Here is a 24,669-nt window from a genome sequence, read left to right as displayed (position 1 = left end):
TATCGGCCTTGGGCCACACTTTTTTTTACGGAACTTCAATACAAAGTGATTTCCGTAGCAGGTTAGGATAGCATTTTCGCTAACCATAACCCTATCCAAACCTTAACCTCAGTATCATAACTTCCTTCGTAAATGATCCTGCAAACCTGCATCAGTATCGAAGTGCCGTGAAAATAGTGTTTTGGCCTTATCGCTGTTTGGATTGCAAGATTTTTTGACAGTTTACCTAGTTTTTAACATTCATTCCAGCCAAATGTAATGTAATAACGTTATTGTTCAACTTCTTTCTATCATCATGTATAAATGCACAAATAACGTGTCTGTTTTTCCTAAATATAAGATTTAAGAAATGACATCCTAATAGGCCTATCAGTGAATGTGAAGCTCTGTCTGCGTTGATAATATAAATATGTTATGTAGATGTGTCTTGATGCCTTTAAGGCAAATGTTAGTGATACTATTTTAATATACTGAACGAAAAGCTCAAAAAAAAAATCAGCTCTAAATCTTTCCCCTCAACAATATATGATATGTTATTTAGTTGCCAGAGTCAGCTGAGCACTACGTAAAAACCTACGTCATGGTATACGTTAGCATATTGGCCAATTAAAACGGCCGACACTATTAATAATCGGCGCGTTCGACATTGCAGGCCGCTTTAAAGACGACTCGAAACTAATTGATTTACAAATCACTTGCATCATAAATAACCATAGAGAATGATAGAGGCCTCTAGTGGCCAAAGAGCTATTAGCATGGGCAGCGCCATTGAGGGCTTCCACCATTTTAATGTGGTCAAGTGGGTGGGACTTAATTGGCTTATCCCTCCTAGTGACCCTTTTGGAGTTTTGTCCAACCGGGTCATCGGGAGGGATCAGCCAATCGGGAAGAAGAAAATGGATTACTTCAAAATGGAGATAGCCTCAATGGCGCTACCCATGTTGTTACAGACGCTATAATTGCACAGATACAAAGATGAGTCCTATATCTATCTCTATGTAAATCACTGCTCAATATTATTTGCAGATCAGTCAGTCAAAATGTACCCATGATACAACACGGTTTTGACGCGCTTGAACACTGCCATTAGGTGGGAAGGCAACTGTTTGCGATTGGACATATGTTTTATCGACGAATCTATTGTTGAGTCGTGTTATTGATATAGTAATGAAGCTGTCACTTCAATGCAACCTTTAATATTATAAATGCTTGTGCATGCGTTTCGATGTTTTTAAAAACTTATGTTTTTTACAGACGATTGATTACTAGCTTTTAATGTAGTCATTGCTGGAGAGGTGAGGAGCACATCAGGTGGCCAGTAACTATATCTAGCATAGCTTCTGATAACAACAACAGTAAGCTAATGATTCAAATGTTGGTGGTCGTCGTCTAGCTACGTCTTTTGCACACACAAAAAATCACGGCAGTCATTGTTTACAATCTCGCTCGAGCCTTGTTTTGTGCGTTATTTCGCTACACGAGAAGGTTGTCATTTTCTCGTAGCTATTGGATGGACACCATGATGAGCGCGCCTTGCGCACAATGTTTATATGAATTCTCGTGATATTCTATGATTTGATTAGTTTATTCACGTTAATACCAACCACTCTTCTTCGGATGTCAATGGAGGGGGACGATGGAAACCGTGAACAATCGTCACGGGAAGAGTGGACACTCCTGTTTTGGACCACTCTCGCTGTCGTAGTGCCCGTGATCATTACATTGTGGTGCAGTGTCCAGCGCTCCAAACGGAAAATACACATGAAAGACTTCTTCCGCAAGAGCAAGCACGGCTGGCACTGCACCGACCTGTTCAACAAGCCCACCTACTGCTGTGTATGCCAACAACACATTCTACAAGGGGCATTCTGCGACTGCTGCGGAGTGTGCACCGACGAGACATGCCTGCGTCGGGCCGACCGGAGCCTTGTTTGCAAAGAGATTATGGCTCCGTCCCAAGCGGATGGGACACTAGAGCACCGCTGGGTCCGGGGAAACGTCCCTCTCTGCAGTATCTGTGTGGTCTGCAAGGAGCAATGTGGGAACCAACCGAAGCTGTGTGACTTCAGGTAATCTTATTTTGCTTCTAGGCTGTCGTTTGTGTGTGAATTAATGTCTGACACATGAATCAAAGTGAAGCCCAGCAGGATGCGAAGGCATTAACATTTGTCTGGTTTTGGCACGAAAGAAGGGGGGGGGGGTGTTATTTGTAATGTTTCAATCATGGTCGAAGCTGAAATTGCTTTATTTACAAATTGACAGGAATTAATATCATGTCCTTTTCCTTTCATGTGTACAATTCTTAACCAGCTCTCTGTCCACCTTTTGCCTTGACATTACAGTGAGCGCCACAGAAATTGCGCTTGATCCACTGATGGGTGTGTGTTTGTTCCTTGGCAGGTGTGTGTGGTGTCAGACAATGGTGCACGATGACTGCAAGGCCAGCCTGTCGGACGGGGAGCGCTGTGAGCTGGGCGAGTTCCGCAGCCTCATCATCCCCCCTCACTACCTCCACCACGTCAACAAGCTCCGCCGCAGGCATCCCGACGAGTACAGCAAGGTCAGAGGTCACACCCAGGGAGGGGTCGGTGTCTGGGGTTATGGTGGCCCAAATGGTGGTTCGGGACCGATTGTGTGGTTGCTAGCGACTACCAGTCCCTCTTGAGTCAGTCAGAATTTGTTCTTAACTGACTTGCCTAGTTAAATAAAGGCTAAATCAAACAAATTTACCTGTGTGTCTAGCTGGCGTCTGCCTGTGGGAGCAGCTGGACTCCAGTGCTGGTCCTGGCCAACACTCGCAGTGGGAACAACATGGGGGAGGCTCTGCTTGGAGAGTTCCGCACCATCCTCAACCCTGTCCAGGTCAGTCAGTCCTCTGTGTAGCATCCTGTAGGAGCATAGTATGTAATTATTAAGATGTGTAGGTCAAATTGAACTGGTGCACAGTAGGCAATCTTTTGAGTTAAAGTGATTGTGGAGGTGGCTCGGTGATGGTGGGATACATAAACATCTCCCTCCCCTCCCGTCCACCTTTTCTACTTTGTTTCCTCCCATATCATACATTCTCTGTCTGCTATCCTCTCCTCCTCTCCTTTCCTCTCTCGTCTACTTTCCTCTCTCCTCTACTCGTCTCCTCCTCTCCTTTCCTTTCTCCTCCCCTCCTCTCTCAGGTGTTTGACCTGTCGGAGCTGCCTCCCTCCAAGGCTCTGCAGCTGTGCACCCTGCTGCCTCCAGGCAGTGTTAGGGTGCTGGTGTGTGGGGGGGATGGAACCGTGGGTTGGGTGCTGGATGCCATCGACACCATGAAGCTCAAGGTAAAGCTGTGTTTGTGTAACATGACAGTGGCAGAAGCAGATGAGAGTCGTGCACGTCTATGCCAGACTGTCCTAACTGCTGTTGCAACTAACGTTGCTGTACCTACTGTTGTTGTTGGTTATTATTGAATAAGACGTCTATAGATGGCGTGCCTGTTTTAACATTTTCAGCTAGCTTGAGATGTTTCCGATGGAGCGATCACATTAGATAGTTTTTGATAGCTCAAACGGTTGGTACGTTGTGAAGGAGGGCGGTCACGTGTGTTTATGAACATTTTTATTTACCTTTATTTAACCTGGTAGGCCAGTTGAGAACAAGTTTTCATTTACAACTGAAGCCCTGGCCAAGATAAAGCCAAGCAGTGTGACAAAAACAACAGAGTTACACATATACAAACCTATAGTCAATAACACAATAGAAAAATCTATGTACAGTGTGTGCAAATGTAGGGAGCTAAGGCAATAAATAGGCCATAGAGGCGAAATAGGATCACTGGTTTGATCCCGGTATGGGAACAGGGACAGCGGAGGAAGATCTGTTAGCAGCACCATGATGTCTGTTTCACATGTGTGTATTGGTCTCCAGGGCCAAGATCAGTTCATCCCCAGGGTGATGATCCTGCCCCTGGGTACAGGGAACGATCTGTCCAACTCCCTGGGCTGGGGGTCGGGCTACGCCGGGGAGATCCCTGTGGAGCAGGTGCTCCGGAACGTCCTCGAAGCAGAGGTGGTCAAGATGGACAGGTCAGTGGAGAGCCAGAGGAAGCAATGTAGCCTGCTGTGCTAATGCTACGAAGCTCAAGTCATGTAGCCTGCTGTGCTAATGCTACGAAGCTCAAGTCATGTAGCCTGCTGTGCTAATGCTACGAAGTTCAAGTCATGTAGCCTGCTGTGCTAATGCTACGAAGCTCAAGTAATATAGCCTCCTGTAGTAATGCTACAAAGCTCATGTAACGTAGCCTTCTGTGCTTATGCTGCAAAGCTCAATATCCTTAGTTCCATTTGTGTTGTAGCATGGTTGTAAATGATCCAGTATGACATTTCTATCTCCACATGTCCTGACAGGTGGAAAGTTCAGGTAGCCTCAAAGGGGCTCTACTTTCGTAAGCCAAAGGTGAGTTGTATTTCACCCTCTCTAGTTAGCCTCTTTTGATCTTGTCCATTTGCCCTGCATTTTGATACAATTCAGCAACACGTACTGTATTCAGTGTGTGGCCCATACAGGAGTCACACCTGTAACTCTGGTGTTGCCACTGCCAGAACCATGCTGCAACCAAGTGATCCACTGCAATCATGGGGCTGTTCCAGAATGCTGTATCAATGAGTAAGCCAGCTAACTGTCCAAAAAGGACTTAAAATTGACGAGGTATAATTGACTTGACAAACAACAACCAATATACATATTCAGCGTTTTTAATGAACCAGAAAAACAAGTTATACGGTTGTATATCAACGTTAGCTGGTTAACTTAATAATCCTGCTTACTGGAATAGCCTATGTGATTGATTTATTCTCTGTTTATACTCTTGATTTGCTCACTAAAGGACCTCCTAACTCGTGTGTGCTTTTCTCATCAGGTCCTGTCCATGAATAACTATTTCTCAGTGGGCCCGGATGCCCTGATGGCGCTCAACTTCCACACCCACCGTGAGAAGACCCCCTCCTTCTTCTCCAGCCGCATCATCAACAAGGTCAGTGGGCCAAAGACGCATCTGAAAATATTCACAAACGTATGCAAATGTCTTCACATGGTTGAATTTACATACAGTGTGAGAGGAAATTTCCAGGGTGGTTGCTTGAGTGTAATGGTCGACACATCAATTTGGAAATAATTCTTTAATGCTACTTTTCTCTCTTAGTCAAATGCATTTGGAAATGCTTTTACTTACTGAATATTAATTATGTGGTTTGTTGTTCTATAAATGGCTGATTCAGAATAGTCCAGGAGTGGTTATTTGGGTGAAAATGTAATAAATATTTCAATTTGTTCAAACATGACCTGCTTTTGATAACGCGTGTCCTTTGTCCATATTACTTTCCCCTTTTTAACAGTCAAACTGTTGCCTTTCCTTCTAGGCTGTATATTTCATGTATGGCACCAAAGATTGCTTAGTTCAAGAATGCAAAGACCTGGATAAGAGGATTGAGGTAAGGTGTGCACAATGACGCACACAAACAACACACAGGCAGACACACACGAACAACACACACGAACAACACACAGGCAGACACACACAGTGGCCTCATGGAACGACTCATGTCTATTGTGCAGTCTTTCACCTCTATGCCTCGAAGAATTGAATAGAATGTTCCGTTGCCTTGGCAAATGTCACAAACTTCAAATGAACTCGAGCATTCTTTGTGCGTTGTATAATCTTTGGATGCCTCCTTGAACTAGCGGATACTCATATAATTGAGTAATATTGTGTGTGCGCTCCCACAGTTGGAGCTGGATGGAGAGAGAGTGGCCCTGCCCAGTCTGGAGGGCATCATTGTGTGTAACATCGGCTACTGGGGCGGAGGCTGTCGTCTGTGGGAGGGCATGGGGGACGAGCCCTACCCCCCTACGCGGTGAGCACCACTGGCTCACACAGGACTTTAGACAATACAGAAATGGAGACAATCAAGGCTTCGAAAGCCCTTACCATCAGACGGACGATGTCCATTGAAAAGTTGTTTGTGTAATTATCACTGAAATCATAACTCAAGATCACATTGTCCTTTTTTGTGGAGCTTTCATATACTCTATATTAAGACCTTTTAGAGATGCTTCAGAAATCATTCATAAGCTAATGTCGTGATTTGTGAAGCATATATCTAGGCCTTATGAAGCCTTTATGAATGCTCTATAACGCTTTTCGATGGTGTCGTTTTCTAAGTGATTTTTTTTTCTTCCCCCTCCTGTCCTCTACCCCAGGCTGGATGACGGGCTGCTCGAGGTGGTGGGTGTGTTTGGCTCCTTCCACTGTGCTCAGATCCAAGTCAAGATGGCCAACCCGGTGCGGCTGGGCCAGGCCCACACAGTCCGGGTGAGGTTACAGCACCATCACCACCACTTGCGGTTTATCTCCACAGTGTGAGAGGACAGCAGTGGTGTACCTGACACATTTGTGTATTCTGTGTTTCCTTCCTGGTTCTGTCATTTTGACCATAGCCATTCAAACTGGTACTGTATTTATTCAAACTGGTACTGTATTTATTCAGCTATCTTTTATAAGTAACTGGGTCATTTGCTAGTTTTGTCTTTTAAAAGTCAGGTTAGTTCATGTTCAATAAATGTCAATGTACTTTAAATGTTTTTACTGTGTTCATTGCTGTTCAGCTCTTCCAGTTTTTTGTTTTGTTTTTAACCTTCTCTTCTCTTTCCTCCGCCCATCTCTCTTACCACCTCTCCCTTTGTATCTCTCTGTAGCTGGTGCTGAAGACGTCCCGGATGCCCATGCAGGTGGACGGGGAGCCGTGGGCCCAGGGCCCGTGCACCATCACCATCACCCACAAGACCCAGGCCTTCATGCTCTATCACAGCGCTGAGCAGACGGACGACGACGACGAATCCAGCACCTCCGAGGCTGAAAGCTCCGCCCCCCATGACTCTCCCAAGCCAGCAGGTCCCGCCTCTGCTCGTGCCTGAGCCCCCAAGTTCCACCACCTCAATGTTTCATCCATACCCCTCCTTTGTTCGTTGTAGTAAATGCTGATGACATAATGCCACGATTGCACTCCCAGATGATGATGTAAGCCAGAGCTCAGGCATATTCCCGCCTCGGGGTAAAGGAAGGAAGGAAGGAGATGTTTCAGTGGATGATGGGCTGTATATTTGCACTGATCCCTTGTTTTATAGTTATAACAGTTCTATAGTTTGGCAGTGTTTCCCAACATGGACCCCGTGTGTCCCTGACTCAAGAGGAAGCATTGACCTCGACACTCCGACTCCTATGATAGAATATATATTTATATTAGTAAGTCAATCACTGGACGTTTGTTTTGTTTACTCTTAATTTCATGATGATGCACTGTTATTGCCATGTTGGCCAAATCCCCAATGTGCTGTACTGGACAGACACTAGTTAGTGGTTACTAAGTCTTAAGAAAACATTACTTGACTATATTTCTTAAAATGATTTTTTTTAGGACTCTTAGTTAACCATTCCTAGTGAAATATCCGATGCTTCTAAAGGATTTATTCACAGGTTTTATAATTTCGACCTTGTAATATTTGGCGACAAAATATCTACCACAATAATCCACTGTCTGTTAAATGCCTTTTTTTTGTGCAATATTTTGTCCTTTTCTTGATTAGACCTCTCTTTGTGTGGGCACTTCGTTGTTGCACTGTAGGAATTACTCCGTAGGACATAGTTAGAATTGTACTGTCCCTCAAAACCGACTGCTCAGTGTTCAGAAGTATAGTTATGATATTACTCTGTCCGTATCTATTTTGTTTGTTGTCTACTATGGAAAGATTGTTTATTTCAAACACTTTGTCTTCATGCTGCGTATCAGTAGACAAACTGCTAGGTGACACCCTATGTCTGTCACATAGAAATAGATTAGCATCTAGCCATTCTATTTCTATGGTGTGTCAACTGTCATGTTTGTTACCACAATGTTTTAATGATTTTTTTTTTCTGAATCTCCGTCACCTTTCAGGAATGTCATTCAGGAATAATGCTGTTTTGTCATTTTAGTGAGGTCAAGGTTGAGATATCAGTAGGTTTGTTACAGCCATAATACAAAGTTATACGTGGCGTTCCAGGTTGTCTGTTATGCAATCACACTGCACACCTGCCCCTAAGCACTTCTGCAGGTCCCTCTGTTTGTGGAACCAGTCTGATCACTGCGTTCGCCATTCTATTTCAAATCACTTGCAGTAGAACAGAATGGTTGGCACAGCAATCAGATTGGTTCCACCAGGTTACCCTGTCCACATAATCTTATTCATTGTGATCTATAAGGGAAAAGTGATCCTAGATCAGCATTCCTAATCATCTGTGCAGCGTGACTGCAAGCAATATGACCTGGAACGTCTCCTAAAAGTCTTGGTCCTTAAGCCAACTATTGGCATCAACTGTATAACGGGAGGATTGTCAATGTTCATCTAAAGCTTCGGAGGGCCATAGTTATTAATATAATGCCAATGCTTGTAAAATACAAGTGCTTACATTCCCTTTGTGTGTGTTAAGCCGTTGGATAATCGTCTCGTTGCTTGGCACCCATTTGATGTGTATCTGCGCTTCTAATTTGTTTACAACAAACCTGAATGTTCTAGAAACAAGTCTGAGCATCTTAACTGTGGACAGAAATGTTATTTCAAACACTATAGAGCAGGGGTATTCAACTCTTACCCTACGAGGGCCGGAGCCTGCTGGTTTTCTGTTCTACCTGATAATGAATTGCACACACCTGGTGTTCCAGGTCTAAATCAGTCCCTGTTTAGAGGGAAAGAATGAAAAAATGCAGTTGAACTGGCTAAGTCCAGAGTTGAGTTGAAGGGGTATAGAGCCCCACACTGGAGGTGTCATAATACTCATAAAACCTAGTGGTCAAACAGGGAAATGGTTCCAATTGTTTTTCCACCATTCATTTTTCCTATTTTTAAAACACTTAAGGGCTGTGTTTTCCTGTAGGCTTACCCTGGCGTGACGTTTTGATATATCATGTAAATCTATCTCGGACAAGGTGACTTATCAATATATTCGGCTCCATTTACTCTCAGATTCGAATCAGCGTCAAAGTAGACATGCAAAACTACAAACCCCTGCACGTCATCTCTAGCTGACACCTTTGCGAACAGGTATTGTGTCAATTTAAAACTTGCACAAGACCGTTCACAGAACTGTCCCTTTAAATGTTTATTTTACTAGGCAAGTCAGTTAAGAACAAATTCTTATTTTCAATGACGGCCTAGGAACAGTGGGTTAACTGCCTGTTCAGGGGCAGAACGACAGATTTGTACCTGGTCAGCTCGTGGATTCGAACTGGCAACCTTTCGGTTACTAGTCCAACACTCTAACCACTAGGCTACCCTGCCAATTTACTCATTACTACATTTAACATTAGATAAATAAATCCAGAGATTCTTACTTTTCCTTCAATTCAACAGTCTTGTCCAGATAATGGAATTTGTAGTTCTTTATGATAGCCACATTAACAGCTAATTAACATTTTATTTTGGGGGGGTAAATACAGGAAAATATATTTATAAAGGTCACTTTTTCCTAGAGATTTACATGGTTATCAAAACATCACACCAGGGTAAGCCTACACAAAACACAACCCTTATTTTAAGTGTTTCTAAAAGACCCCCATGGGATTTGACCGCTAGGTTTTATGAGTATTATGACTCTGTGATACTGTGGTACTCTATTGGCTGTAAGGTTTTATAGAAATGTAACTGCATTGCTGGATGAGAGCATGTACTGTTTGCCACCAATTGTTCTCAACTCGATTGTCTTCAGATATTGAATGGTAAAGGATCGTCTTGGTAGTTTATGTACACGTCATTATGTCTACACTTAACGATGGAAGGAGACCATGTGATAGTCTATTGCTGATACTCCTGTAAAGATTTGAGTGAAATTTACAGTGTACCATGAGGAACAGTATATTTGGAAATATATTTAGCTACACATTTAGTTTTTTCAGTCAAACCACTGTACATAAATGCACAAGATTGCTGTGGAAAGTGTCAAAGAAACCAGTTAGTCATAACAGCACTTTATTGATGGAATGGAACGCATACGACTCCATTTTGTCTCCATCTAATGGTACGAAGTCTACCATCTTTTTCCTGGCCATTTAAAAAGAAAAGATGGATAGAGATGGATAAAATAAGACTATTGTAAGCAAACAATCACTTAATAGCAATTAAAAACCTGAGACAAACATGAAAGGGACAAATATGAAAATTATTGTCTTTACGGAATTTGCTACTGAAGATGTTGAAACGGAAAATTTCACTGAATGTAATAAGCAATGTAAATTAGAATTTGAAAACACCCATAATAAATATTTTCATATGTATTATGAATTTCATTGTTTTCTAATAAGTACATATTATTTCATTTGTTAGTTTTGCAAGTATATAATATGAAAGCAATATCAGTACTTTTCCTTCCCATGCACTTGCAATAAGTTTACTCCTGAGCAGTTTGAAGTAATATGATTACCAAATGCAGTATGTATGTGTGTATATATATATATATATAGCTATGTGTGTGTAGATATGAGGAACAAATAAGCCACAAACAGGAATATATTAGCACAGATTGCTTATAATAGTACATCATGAGGGGACATTATCAAGTTGTCTTTAACAAGATTAAACCCCTTATACACAAACAGAATCAATTCTATAGAGGGAGAAGGCAATTACACTAACTGTTCCATTTGGCATTGGGCTTTGCAAAGTAAAATTAATCTATCACGTGCTCTTCTCAACTTGCTCTCCGATCGTAGCGATGGCTATATATCCATAAATGGAAAAGATCTAATCGACAATACAGACATTATGAGAAGCATGCAGTCACATCACAGACAATGTGACACCCACATACACAGATGTCCAAACTAACACCAACAGACATATGTACCCTTCTACATGAGAAGGCCCTAGGTATGGGCTATAACTACATTAGCTATAACTTGGACCCAGAGTTTTTCCTTTGTCTGGTCACATGGACAGGCAAAACACCAGCCCTAAAATCATCACTATTTACAAAACCAAGATTTGGAAATACTTCTGTTTACAGGGTCTAAATGACCTCTGCTTGTTCTTATGGGCCAGGCTGGGTCTATCTAGCCTGGTTGCCAGATCAACTAAATCCTCTGCCTTGTTCACTGTAATTCTCAACCAAATGCAGATCTGGCAACCAGGCTAGGTTCTATCAAGCCTGTAGTAGCAGTGTCAGGAAGTGCTTTCAGCACACTGCACCATGCGGAAACCCCCTTCACTTTACAGGCTGTGTGAAACACGAGCGAAAATGTATTAGATCAAGAAAACAGTGAACGATACCCACTTTTCCTGTGGGGGTATCAAGCATATTGCGGATGCTTTTCTGCTCTATTCATTGCTTCTATATCCAGTGGTGTTATTGAATATGACATTCCCTAATGCGGAATGCCTGACACCAGCAAAAGCATTGCATGTGTGCCAGTACATGGCCTTCTGAACGGTGTGGTACTGTTCATATACAGTAGATAACATACATGTTATTCATGTTCTTTTGTGTATTTTACATGTGATTACTGTGTACTACCAAGAGATCATAAGCTCTGATAAAACTGGCTGATCAAGACATGTATAATCATTTGTAATGTTTCTTTACCTGTATGGAAGTGCTTAGTCTTCATCAGATAGTGATTAATAAATGCTGCAGGTTTAGGAGGTTGCTGTAGTTACAAGAGACCAAAGTCCAAAAGGATTACCTACACTGCATTATTACTAAAGCCAGTGACTACAACCAAATAATAACCTTTAATGTACATTTCCAACATCAGTATGATTAAGTAATTTATTGACCCAGATGCTGTACATTATAATTATTTGCGAGGGAGAACAATGTGTGTGTGTTTGTTGTGTTAACTTCTTAAGACTGCAGCTTGCACAGGCTAACAGACGAGCCGCTGGAGAAGAGCCAGAATGCCGGGTACACTGCCTCGGCGAACTGGAACACAAACGTATGGAAAGGGTATGCCCGGTCCTGAACGTTATAGAAAGTGGCCGTTCCCTCCTCACAATCCAAAAGCACGCCGACGCAGATCGGATTCGGGTTCTGCAGTACAGTCTCACTGCTGGCGTGCCAGGCCGACAGCTTGACGTTGAACCACTCCACGCACCAGGACTGGGCGTTACGCCCCAGCCGGCTAGCCGGACCCTTCCGGTCGATGCTGTTGTAGGCCAGGCCGATGCCGGTGAAGTTGTTGCTCCTCATCTTGACCTCCCAGTAATGACGGCCGCGGGAGAAGCCCTTGGAAGTGAGCACCTGGCTGCAGACGGAGAAGCGGGCGGGGCCATCGGGGTAATGGGTGGGCTCGTCTGACACAGAGGCCATGGTCATGTTCTCTGTCAGGGAGATGCGCTTGTGGGCAGTTTTGGGGTCAAGGGTGAGAACGGTGCCATCTGGTGAGGGAGAGACAGGAGGTAAGATTCTCTCTCACAAACACACATTTTTCTAAAAGTTCCTTCAGAATGCTGTACTTGTTTTCAAGCTAGTGTTAAGAATATAGGTAGATAAGTGGTTAGACCACAGACAGTCTATTTCCACTACAGACATCTCTCCACTGCTGGCAGCAGCTGCCAGGCCAGGTGCTAGGACTACCAGCAATGTTAAGGGTTTAGTAATTGCTCACAGGTGTGAGTGATTGAGTGCCAATTACTGTAACAATCTTAGAAGCTGATCAAGAGCAGCATCCCAAGCCAATGAGCCGTCTCCCGTAGAGACACTTACAACACCCTGTTGACTTCTGTTGAACGCACACTCAGAGGTTACAGACTTGCAACTTGCCAGAAGATTCCGATGGAGCAGTGTGGATGAAAAGTACAATTTGGAGCACAGGGGCATATCCCATTCCTGCATCGAGGTATGTTTTCCGTCCCATATCTCACGCCGGCTCCACGGTGTCTTAACGTAACCCCGATTGAGTTCTGACCCCCAGTGCAAACAAGTGTAACGGTAGGGTCAGTATCTTCTGGCAAACCTCCTATCTTCCCTAGATCGAGCCAGAGTCTGATTGCTACGTGGTTTCGTAACACTTGGTGAACTTACATCGTAGAAGGTCATTTCGTTTCGCTGCAGACGTGATACTTGGGGGAACACTTGCTTGTCCTGTAAGAAAAATACCATGCCATTAGTTTAGTATAGCGTTATAGGTGACTTACCAGAGGGGTATTCCAGAAAGCCAGATTAGTGAGATCTGTCAAACTAGAATTTGAGCACATTTCCAGTTCCAGAAAGAGCGCTCGACCTATAGCCTGATCAACCATAGCAACGAATACTCTGAAGCAAACCTGCCACCTAAGAGGTTAACTTGATCTTAGCCTGTCCTGGTGAATAAAGACTGTTGTTCGTTGGCTATGGCCGGTCCCTTTGCGGGAAAATCCAATTGACATCAGAGCCTTCATTGTTTGCTGTGTATTACAAAGGGAACAAATGATTGGATCTCAACTATCCTTTAAATCATTCAGAAGATTATCTTTTGGAACGTTATAGTTTTTCTGCACAATCATTCATATCTGGCCAACTTTTGCCAGCAGCATACCACCCTGCATACCACTGCTGGCTTGCTTCTGAAGCTAAGCAGGGTTGGTCCTGGTCAGTTCCTGGATGGGAGACCAGATGCTGCTGGAAGTGGTGTTGGAGGGCCAGTAGGAGGCACTCTTTCCTCTGGTCAAAAAAAAAAAATATCCCAATGCCCCAGGTTAGTGATTAGGTACACTGTGTAGGGTGCCGTCTTTCGGATGGGACGTTAAACGGGTGTCCTGACTCTCTGAGGTCATTAAAGATCCCATGGCACTTATCGTAAGAGTAGGGGTGTTCACCCCGGTGTTCTGGCTAAATTCCCAATCTGGCCCTCAAACCATCATGGTCACCTAATAATCCTCAGTTTACAATTGGCTCATTCATCCTCCTCTCCCCTGTAACTATTCCCCAGGTCATTGCTGCAAATGAGAATGTGTTCTCAGTCAACTTACCTGGTAAAATAATGGATAAATAAAAACTTACTCAACCTGTACATAGCCAATGTGATTTTGCCTTTACTGCTATAGGCCTACAAACTCTCCATTACTTAGCAATATTTTGTCCACTGGAAGTTTCCTGTACAAACAATTTGGCAAGGCAACTGTGCGTAGAGCTGTAAGAAGAGTCTGCCTTTGTTGCATTCCCTGTCCATCAAGCTGTATAATCAAGGAGGTCTTTTACAGAATTGCAGGTACAGTAGGCTGCGACGCTTTGCTAATCTCAAATGAATAAATCTAAGCAACATGATAAATAGCCTAATTAAAATAGTGCAGATTTTGCAAACATCATTGGCGTTACGACTTAGAACAAAACACACTGTTGTCATGAAAAGCACTCAAATTATTGTTCATCCTACATAGGCTATGGAATGGGCCTACCATTACAATTGTGACATAGGCCATAGCCTTGACATGAATATCACTAGTTGCAATGACAGTGCTCTCTGAAGTGAAAGCATCATTACTAGTCACCCATGTGTGTAAGCTAGGCCTATTAAGGTTTTGGAATTGGGCCACTTCACTTAAGCATTTACTCGGTCCGCAACTATCTGCCCGGCACCCTCTCTGGCATTTGCACCCACGCCTCTATCACAATTTTGGTAAATATATGAACATATTCATTGTATGTTACAATAGTTTCTTGTTCTGGACTTGTGACATATTGGGCTGTCTTGACTCCATAGCAGTAGTTTATTTCGGTCATCGACATGAAGCCCTTTTTGAATGTTGCGTGCACGCGCCAGTTGTCGGATCAACCAATCTGCAATTCGCTTAGCACAATTACTTCAACAAGAAGCAGACGTTCTGGAACCAAGAAATCAGACTCTCTCATCTGGTTAAGAGAAACTGGATATGTTCAGGGAATCCTAAATAAGTTAGACCATCTAGCTAGAATTGCCCCCGAGTTGTGACAAGTATCCAGAATTGCATTCAAATTTGTCATTGGAGGCTCATTTATGGTATTCGGCTGCATGAGCAGAGAATATCATTTTAAGCAACATTTACCTCGGTCCTCCATGTTCCTGGGTCTGGGTTCTGCTGATTGTCCTCTGGGGTGGTCCCTTGGTGTGTGTGGAACAGGAGTGGCGGACTCTCTGGGAGCATTAGCTGGCTTTTGTGAATTTTCTGATGGGAAGACAAACAATTAATTTACAATATATTTTCATATCCAATGATGGCAGGCAGTTCTTTTACACAATATTGTATGAATCAGCTGCTGCGTAAATGTAATAAACGGGCACAGAGCAGGTCTTGAACCCTCGACCTTCTAGCCCGAAGTCCAGCGCGCTGTCGACTGTGCCCCAAAAACATGCTCGAGCGGCAGTCGATATCTGCGCTAATAAACCCAGGTTTGTTGCACTATGTAGGTTAAAGGGATAGACTTTTTGACAATTAAGCCCCTTTTTAAAAATGTTTTCTTACCCAGAGTCCGATGAACCATTTGTGTCTCTGTGTGCAGTTTGAAGGAAGTTGAAGTTAGTTTCTGATGCGATTGCTAACTAGTAGTAGTACAATGACTGGAAGTCTATGGGAGCATCTAGCCAAAATTGGCTTATTTGACAATGTCGAAATATCCATTTAAGCACTCTCTCCAACTAAGGTTTACAGAACAGACTGAATAGCCATAAGCCTGTTAAACTAGATCATAAACTAATAACATTTTAACTTGTGATGTTACTTGAAACATGCAATGCACAGCACACCTGTTATCTGAGCTTGGCAGTTATTGAAGTAAACACACAGAAAAACACTGAAATCAGTTCTCACTGTCAGCCTTATGTTCTTTCCATTCCTTGTGATCTCGTTTCTTGTCCGACTCTGAAAGGGAGAAATGGTTGAGACGTGTAGGATCAAAAAAGTAACTGAGGGTCATAGTTGACCCTTTAGAGGTGTAAATAGTGGTAGAATTGGCAGTAAGTCTTTACTGACAGTAAAACAATCTGCTATCTTGTTTTTGAATCCTTCATGTCACAGGTGTTTCTGACTGACAAGAACGAGCTTTGTTTGTCCTGTTTTTGTCTGGTCTGATAAGGAAACGGGAAAAACCTAATCGGTGTATTGTATTCTATGTTTTGTCGAATGGTTCAATGTAGTGTCTTGGTAAAAATGTACCTAGACACACTAAAAAGGGGAATCTTTATCAGGCTACAAGGCCACAACGACCCATCATGTAATAGCCTACTTCTCTCTCGGTTTGAATCTTGTGGAGGCTTCTTCTGGTTTGCCCTGAGGGGAGCTCCTGGGCTGTGGGATCTAGGCATTCTCGGATGACCTTGTGGTGGCATGCCTCCTGAAACAGACCAGATGACACTTGGTGTCACGCTGTATCAAAGGAAATTACAGTGCCCACGGTTGTGATTACACTGAGTGACCACCACAACAAGTCTATTACTGATTTCACTAATTATTATGGCTGTACAATTTAGCCATACAAGCCATGTTTCTGAAGTTACAACTGTTACTGTATGCCAGCAGGAGTTATGTAGTTATAAAGAGGAGGGCATAATGGCACTCACCCATTTCATAGAAGTTTGGCAGCAGAGGAGCAAACCTCTCAGCTGTTGGGAAGAAATCACAATTTATTGGTAATTTACCCATATTTAGCATATGTTATTGCGGGTGTAGGGAAAGGCTTGTTTTCTTAGCTCCAGCAGTGCAGTTATAACAATACAATAAAAATAATTAAGAAACAAGCGATGTCAGAGTCCGGAATATAACTGAATACACTGTGTACAAAACATGAACACTTTCCTAATATTGAGTTGTACTCGCCCTCAAAACAGCCTCAATTCGTCGGGGCATGGCCTCTACAATAGGGATGGGCATTTGACAGTTTGACTGTTTTAAGAGTACTCGCATAATTTCAGGGCTCTAATGAAAAAAATATATAATCATTAAAACATACTGGACAATGTGTGCATTTATCTATATGTCAAACAGTGCGCAACCATGAATAATGTATCATAACCATTAGACACATTCTAATTCTTGATTGCTATTTGAGAATCATTAACTGAAACTATGGGCTCTATTAAGGCGTCAGCATGCTTCAGTTCGGCTGGCTACCCTAGCCAAACTTGGCTACCCTAGCCAAACTTGGCTACCCTAGCCAAGTACCCAAACTTGGCTACCCTAGCCAAACTTGGCTACCCTAGCCAAGTACCCTAGCCAAACTTGGCTACCCTAGCCAAACTTGCTCGCATACTGCCGCATACCTTGCTTGGAATAGGAGCCAAACTTGGCTACCCTAGCCAAACGTGTGCTCGCATACTCCCGCATACCTTGCTTGGAATAGGAGAAAAATGCGTCAATAGTACGTTTTGCCCATTGAGACGCCTCAGCCTGTATACACTTCCTCAAAATAGTCAGAATGAAATCGACGATAACTCGAGACGTTTTTGCAGACGATTTTAGTTGCGCAATTTTTTTTATCAAACTAACGTGCATGAACGAGTTGAAAAACAGACTATTTTAGCCGAAAACAAACCTCACCAAAACGTCAATAATATGCACAAACTCTACCGAAGTGTTTCGGTTGGGAAGCATGCAGACGCTTTTACCTGCTCGGCTCTGGTGAAGTCACAGCTGCGCTTTGCAGTGGCAAAAGATATAATACGAGATTTCTGCTGCTGCTTGTCCAACTCCGAGTTTCTTTGTGCTTGGTTAGCATATGATTTGTCAAGGAGCTAGTTGTGGCTTCTGCTCTGCATCAGACAAGTTGTGTGCTTCAGTTGCACTTCTCCACTCGGATGAGAATTCACGAACTGAAATTCTATCAACAGACAGCGCTCTGATGTGTAGCCTCTTTTCTCTCTGGTAAAATGCTAGATTAACTAGAAGCAAAACATTAGATTAGGAAATGTAGCTGGTTACATTGTATGATAAACATTAGACCGTTTGAGTTCTCCAAACAACCTGTACACTGCGAGAATGACAACGCTATGCCGTATTAATACATTGAATAAATGGAAATTACCATAACCAAACAGTCTGGATTAATGGAGAAATGGCAAATGATTAACACTAGCCTACATTTACTATTGATATATAGCAGGGATTTCATAAAGATTGACAAACAATTTACACCATGAAATCAATTAATATGTATGAATTGGCGGGAGAATGAGCATTTGATTTTTTATTTAACTAGGCAAGTCGGTTAAGAACAAATTATTAGGAACAGTGTGTTAACTGCCTTGTTCAGAGGCAGAATGACATTTTGTACCTTGTCAGCTCTAGGATTCGATCTTGCAACCTTTAGGTTACAAGTCCAAAGCTCTAACCACTAGGCTACCTGCCAGCATGGAGAAAGATGTGCCTGGTACTTTGTAGCACAGTATTTAAAAAATAATAATCTATGGTTAGATTTGATGTCATGCCCATCCCCACTCTACAAGGTGTCAAGTGTTCCACAGGGATGCTGCCCATGTTGACGCTGATGCTTCCCACAGTTGTGTTGAGTTGGCTGGATGTCCTTTGGGTGGTGGACCATTCTTGATACACATGGGAAAATGGGTGAGTGCCCAGTTCAGGGCAGGGTACTGGGTGGAGGCCGGCAAGTGGTGACTATTTCACTTAGATGACCTAAGTATAATGCTTGGAATCTGGAAAACTAACACCTCAAACCACCAGATTGGTAACCAATTTGAGGGATAAAATGTTGGATTGTGAATTATTGATTGATTGGACTCATTGTTTGATCCTTTATTGCTCTCCAATATAAAAATCACCATTGTCGAACATGTCCATGCAAAGTTTTGGAATTAAATATCACAAGGCATCATACAAATGCCGCCCATAAGCGTGTTTTATACACTTGTACACACACACACACACACACACACACACACACACCTGGTTTGAGTATCTGCAGTCTGGCCTCTACAGGCTGTTTCAGTACATGTGTGAGATGCTCCCTCAGGACTGCAGAGTAGGCATGACAGGCTGCCAAGGCCTTAGAGTCCAGGTTCACCTTCGGGGTATAGGGGTCAAAGGCCACCACTGCCGGCATGTCAACTGAGGCCTGTCCCAAAGGAAAGGTAGAAAACCAACAATAAGATGCATTATAGTCATTATCGGAATTTCAAGACTGTTAGCCCACTGAGCTACGGCCGGGAGCTGACGCAAGTCTTCTGATTTCAGGTAAGGTTGCTCATCACCTGAGTGAGGGCAGTTCACCGAAGCCACCTTCGCTACACTGGACTCACCTGTAGGAAAGCCACGGTCTGAGTCCGACTGAGCAGGCTGTTGACGCCATCTTTTGCTGCGCTAAGCTTCACAATGTTCTGGTTGAACTTCTTTATGAGGTTCTGGAGTTTGGTCTGACCGCTCTCCTGCTCGCGGTCCACAGTGTTCAGAGCCTCACGCTCGTCACGGTCCAGCAGCTCCCGGATTTGGCGGTAGTCATCCTCTAGCGCTCTCTTCCTGCTGGCTGCAGAGTCCTGGAGGAGGTGGACACAAAGTACAAGGAGTTCTCAAATTGATCTCTCATAGCATCTCACACCGCTCTTCCTGTAGGTATTCGATATTTAGTTTTTCCAGGTGCTCCAAGGTTTCAAACTGCTTTATATACTGAATACGGTAGTTAAGACAATTTCTTGAGTCCTTTGTTTAAAAAGTGATCGCTCACCTTCAACTTGCTCTGCTGGTCACTCATCTGAGAGATGACCGTCTGGTTCTTGTCAATCTTTCCATCCAGCAGACTCAACTTGCCCCTCAAATCAGACTGAATGAGACATGAATTAATATTATCTTCAACCAAATAAATCAAAACATTTCTAACTCTTAAGATGGGATAGTTAGTTTTCTTTTAGGATTAGTGATCAATCACATTACTTCTGTAGCAAAATAGGGTAAACTGTCAGTAGTGAGGCTTGAACCTGTGACCTTACACCTGTAGCCTAGCGGTTAAGAGCGTTGGGCCAGTAACCCGAAAGGTGGAAAAATCTGCCCTTGAGCAAGGCAGTTAACCCTTAACAACTGCTCCCCGGGTGCTGATGACATGGACATCGATTAAGGCAGCCACCCTCACCTCTCCGATTCAGAGGGGTTGGGTTAAATGCGGAAGATACATTTTGGTTGAACGCATTCAGTTGTGCAAGCAACTTACTAGGTATCCCCACAGAACAGTATGCTAGGTATTTTACCAGATGTATAAATGTGAAGCATCTGGTTAGTTTCCACTCACTACCAAATATGGTGATTAGAGGAAGCCCAGGGGTAGATTTTTGGCCAACATTTACTTATCCATTTACAAAACTAGAATCTGTAAGAGTGGACTGGGTTTTGTAGACTAACTTTTGCCACAGTTTCTTAACTGCGTTGTTAAGGAGTACAAGGGCGAATTGAGTTATTGTGTACATACACACAGAGTAGGCGTTCCATAACGGAAATATGCAAATAAATACTAGAATGAGCCAATAGGATCTCACTAGCTCGTGCTTGGCTCTGCCCACCTCCTTGCTTGGTCTGCCCACTATGATTATTTTGCTCCCATTGAATCGACACGCTCTGGTCTATTCCCCTTCCCTCATAAAAAGGTTCAGACCTCTAGACAGAGATTGTAATGCATTACATGGGTGCAATGGGCTGGCACAACACTGTGTGCCTGACCGTGGATGGGGTGTATTAAAATGTATTGTAAACTTACCTCTTGCAGTGCCCGTTGTTCATCAGGGTTGGAGAAGGTACATCCTTTATGCACCTGCTGCAGACAGACACCACAGATACAGCGGCCATGTTGGACACAATAGAATTCCATTAGCTTGTGGTGGTCGGGGCAGATACGGTCGCACAAGTCGCCCAGAGGCTCGTTCAGCTGATGCGCGCCAAACACTGGGTTCTCATGATGAGGCCTCACGTGCTCAAGGCAGAATGACGCCATACAGGTGAGGCAGGTCTTGAATGCTTTGGCTTCCATACAGGTGTCGCACAAGATAACCACCTCTTTGGGCTCCATCTTGACCGCATCCCACTTGATTAAGTCGCCCATCTCATTGGGGAGGTCGCTTTTATTCGACTTCATTTTGAACGTTTCCACAACAGCGCTGAGGACGGTGTTCTTCTTCAGCACTGGTTTGGTGGTGAAGTGGGTCCGGCATTGTGGACAGCTGTAGTTGTCTTTCCATGTTTCTAGGAGACACGCTTGGCAAAAGTTGTGTCCACATGGAATTGTCACCGGACAGTCGAAAGCACAGAGGCAGATGCTACAGCTCAGTTCGTCTTCGAGACTCATGAGGGAAAACATATGCTCCGCCATGATGGAACTACAACTGTCTGCTGCTGTGTTGTCTGTAAGTATTCTGTTTAAACTACTAATCTGACAACAGCAGAAATGACATCACCTTTGTATGGAAACCTTAAAAATAAAAGCACACAGTTCAAAACATTGCAATGTTGATAACTCATTCTAAAGATATTAAATCGTAATCAATTGCTTTTTACGTGGTGCTTATATGCAAGGTCTTTTTTGTTTTGCAAAAAAAAAAGTGTACAAAAATGAAGACTTAAGACCACTTGGTATAGCTATTGGTATGCTCCCAATACTGGGGTAGCTCCACCAATTAGGTGCCTTGGGAGTAGTGCAACTGTGGGAAAAAGTTTACTTAGCTGAATTTAACATGTCAAAACACACATGTTCAACCTAATGTAAAGAATTTTCCCAATCCCTTAAATATTTTTAGGGGTGACAAATAAGTAGCAGGGTTGACCGTACATAGAGTAGCAGGGTTGACCGTACATAGAGTAGCAGGGTTGACATGTTGTTCTTGACCAGCTCAGTTTCCCGCGACAAAGCACCAGAAAATGTCCAAAAAGAGTAGAACCAGCTCACCTGCTTTAACACTGATTTGACTATTAATGTCCAATTAACTTTTGCAGGAATAGCTTCACCATATTAAAGAGTTTAGTTAACGTAAGTGACCTTAAAATCTTGGACAGATGTTTAATTCCTTAAATTAGTCTCTAATCACATTATTTAATCTTCAGAAATGACTGTCAGTGAACCAGTATTGCTTCCGCCCCTCTCCGATCGCTCCATAAAAGCTGCAGTCCTTGCAGAGCAAGGGAAATAACTACTTCAAGGTCTGAGGTCACTGATTTGAAACACTACTAGAGAGCATGACTAGCTACCTAGCCATTTCACACAGGTTACAAAAACAACATAACTAGGGCTTTACAATGATTGTGAACATCGGGCACAAAGGGGAAATTGGGGAACATCGGCACAAAGTTCTCTATAAACCAGTATGTAATTCATATAGTGTAGGCCGTCACTGTAAATAACAATTTGTTCTTAACTGACTTGCCTAGTTTAAATAAAGGTTCACTTTTTTAAAATAACATTTTTTTTTAAATTGCATTGTGGCCAATGGAATGGGTGGAGTAAAAGGCCAGCAACACTGTATTAACACAGCAGTATGTCGCCAGTCACTCTGGCGAAACAAAATGCATCAGCAAAACAAAACGTATTGATAATCTTTGCTTCCGTGGTGCAGCTACGGAATATTTGGGTACTATCTTTGCGCATAGTCATTATCTACTTTATTTTCAATCTAACCTTACAGTTTCCCCTTTTGAAGAGACAATATTACATTACTTGCTTGAGTGAACAATTAGGCCTTCATGATTTTAGTGTTTTTAAAATAGAATGTACCTGAACCATTATATTTTAAGTAAAGTAGCCAACGGAATCAAACTTACCAGGCTGTAAAGTGTGCTGACAACTGTACTTGTCTACACATGTCCCCTGACTTGTCTGAGTTCTGCGGCCCGTTCCTATGGCATCTTCTTCGGTGGGGTTCGTTGGCATCCAACGTTATGGTGCATTACCGCCGCCTACTGTACTGGAGTGTGGGCCAGAGACTGGGAGAAACAAAATTCTACCTGTCAGCCTGTTTCTCTTAAAAAATACGACAAAAAATGTAGACTGTATATAATGACGTTCTACTTAGTATACGCTTTAAACTAATTTCCTGTATCCACTTCTCCCTTATACTGGATCTCAGCCTCTTCCACACTCATACTGCCTACACTATGTCAATACAAGCTCCACTGTCTCTGTTTCCTGGCAATAATCATACTTTCCTGTTGGATGCTTTCCCATAGTCTTATTTAACCGGCTGTGTCCCACCCCCTAATCTTGTAAAAAATAGCCCCCTCTCTTCTGTCTCTTCCTGCCGTCCTCCCCTTCCCGACATTCCTCTGTACTTAGAATACATGTCTACCCTTAGTATCTCTATTCCACTGCTCCTGCCATCTCTGCACCACCACTGTCCATATCAGGCTTTTTGCCTCTTGCTCATTTGAAACCTAAACATCAACATCCCGAGGGGACTAAGTTCTTGTTTAGCCAGTACATCAACTGCCTTGTTCCCCTTCACACACACACTTGGGCTAGGACCCAAGTCAATCTTGTCTGTATACCCATCTATCTAACCCTACCATGGGTTTGTAGTACGGCACAAAGCCAGTATTGTCTGCTACGTGTACTAAAGGACTGCAGACTCCAACACTGCGCGTGAATCAGAGTACATAACTACTGTCTGACTTGACTTCTTCCACCCGCAGCAAGGCCAGTATGGCCATCCGCTCTAATGTATATACCGCCAGATGATCTGTAATACGTTTCCTGCCACCCCACATTCCTGTACTACAAATGCTGGCCCAGTACGTCCCGTCCGTAGATCTTTTAAACCATCTGTAAATGGCCACAATGCTGATACACAGTATCCAGATGTCTCTTAAACAAATCAGATGGATCAACACTGTCCTCATCTTTCTGTAGTCTCTCCATCACTTCTAGATCAACTGCAAGAGGTGGGGAGGAGGCATGGTGGGTTCACAAGAATAGCTACTATTGGGACTGTCGGGAAGAGAATGTAGTCCATCTCCCTCGCATGGGTATTACCCACTCAAAGATCGTGTTCTGTCCTCGCTCATGTTCCCAGCATGACTTTCACAGGATGAGACTTTTGGACACAATGTACATAGACTCCCCCATTTTTTCCTACTGTGTTATTGACTTGTTAATTGTTTACTCCATGTGTAACTCTGTGTTGTCTGTTCACACTGCTATGCTTTATCTTGGCCAGGTCGCAGTTGCAAATGAGAACTTGTTCTCAACTAGCCTACCTGGTTAAATAAAGGTGAAATAAAAAGAGGCCCCATGTCCCTGTAGGTTCACCCAATAATTGCCAGCTGCTGTCTCATCTGCAATGTCATCTCCCCCATCTCTACATGTAGTCAGTGGAGTGTATTCATGGATGCCAAGGGAAGCCAGGTTTCTCCCAAAAAAATACCAATATAAATAAAAAATATTTTGTTTTCTGTGTTTCATAATTTCCCTTAAATTCGCAAGACTCTGAATGTATCTGGATGGAGATGGGGATTTGGACTTGTGGTTTTACTTAATTCTATGTACTGGCCAATGATTATAACATCGTTTCTGATCCAACTATTAATTCATACCTTGTTGTGCCCCTGGCCACGTCATATTTAGCTTACATTGATTGGACTAAATCATTTTTGGTATCTTTTAAGTTGTTACTGTATTTGACTAAGCAGAGGTGATTTGATGTTGAAATGGTGGAAAAGTGGAGGCAGCTCCTGTTTTCT

General features: G+C 43.0%; 2 protein-coding genes across 4 annotated transcripts; one reads left to right on the top strand and one right to left on the bottom strand.

The window, feature by feature from the left end:
• Positions 1-903: 903 nt before the first annotated feature.
• Positions 904-10,349, top strand: LOC124004233 (diacylglycerol kinase epsilon-like). The gene is made up of 11 exons (XM_046313002.1): positions 904-2,069; positions 2,401-2,560; positions 2,743-2,862; positions 3,171-3,314; positions 3,901-4,058; positions 4,380-4,428; positions 4,892-5,005; positions 5,391-5,462; positions 5,758-5,885; positions 6,232-6,343; positions 6,727-10,349. Exons 1-11 carry the CDS (start codon positions 1,618-1,620, stop codon positions 6,943-6,945), a joined length of 1,728 nt encoding a protein of 575 aa, XP_046168958.1. The 5' UTR covers positions 904-1,617; the 3' UTR covers positions 6,946-10,349.
• Positions 10,350-10,568: 219 nt separating this feature from the next.
• Positions 10,569-23,038, bottom strand: LOC124004232 (E3 ubiquitin/ISG15 ligase TRIM25-like). 3 transcript variants are annotated; one of them, XM_046312999.1, is made up of 12 exons: positions 22,756-23,038; positions 20,705-21,412; positions 19,685-19,780; positions 19,263-19,496; positions 18,910-19,078; positions 16,572-16,613; positions 16,238-16,345; positions 15,823-15,873; positions 15,478-15,504; positions 15,061-15,180; positions 13,082-13,141; positions 10,569-12,435 (listed from the first exon to the last, which is right to left on the bottom strand). In XM_046312999.1, the coding sequence occupies exons 2-12, from the start codon at positions 21,311-21,313 to the stop codon at positions 11,903-11,905; spliced, it is 2,049 nt and encodes a 682-aa protein (XP_046168955.1). In that variant the 5' UTR covers positions 21,314-21,412; positions 22,756-23,038; the 3' UTR covers positions 10,569-11,902. The 3 variants fall into 3 exon arrangements, with proteins under 3 accessions (XP_046168955.1, XP_046168956.1, XP_046168957.1); XM_046313000.1 differs by lacking the exon at positions 15,478-15,504 and having other exon boundaries at positions 22,756-23,035; XM_046313001.1 differs by lacking the exons at positions 15,478-15,504; positions 15,823-15,873 and having other exon boundaries at positions 22,756-23,036.
• Positions 23,039-24,669: the final 1,631 nt, after the last annotated feature.

The sequence above is a fragment of the Oncorhynchus gorbuscha genome, linkage group LG18, assembly GCF_021184085.1.
Source record: "Oncorhynchus gorbuscha isolate QuinsamMale2020 ecotype Even-year linkage group LG18, OgorEven_v1.0, whole genome shotgun sequence".
Classification (NCBI taxonomy): domain Eukaryota; kingdom Metazoa; phylum Chordata; class Actinopteri; order Salmoniformes; family Salmonidae; genus Oncorhynchus; species Oncorhynchus gorbuscha.
The sequence above is the reverse complement of the archived record's forward strand: the minus strand, read 5'-3'. Positions and strand labels throughout refer to the sequence as shown.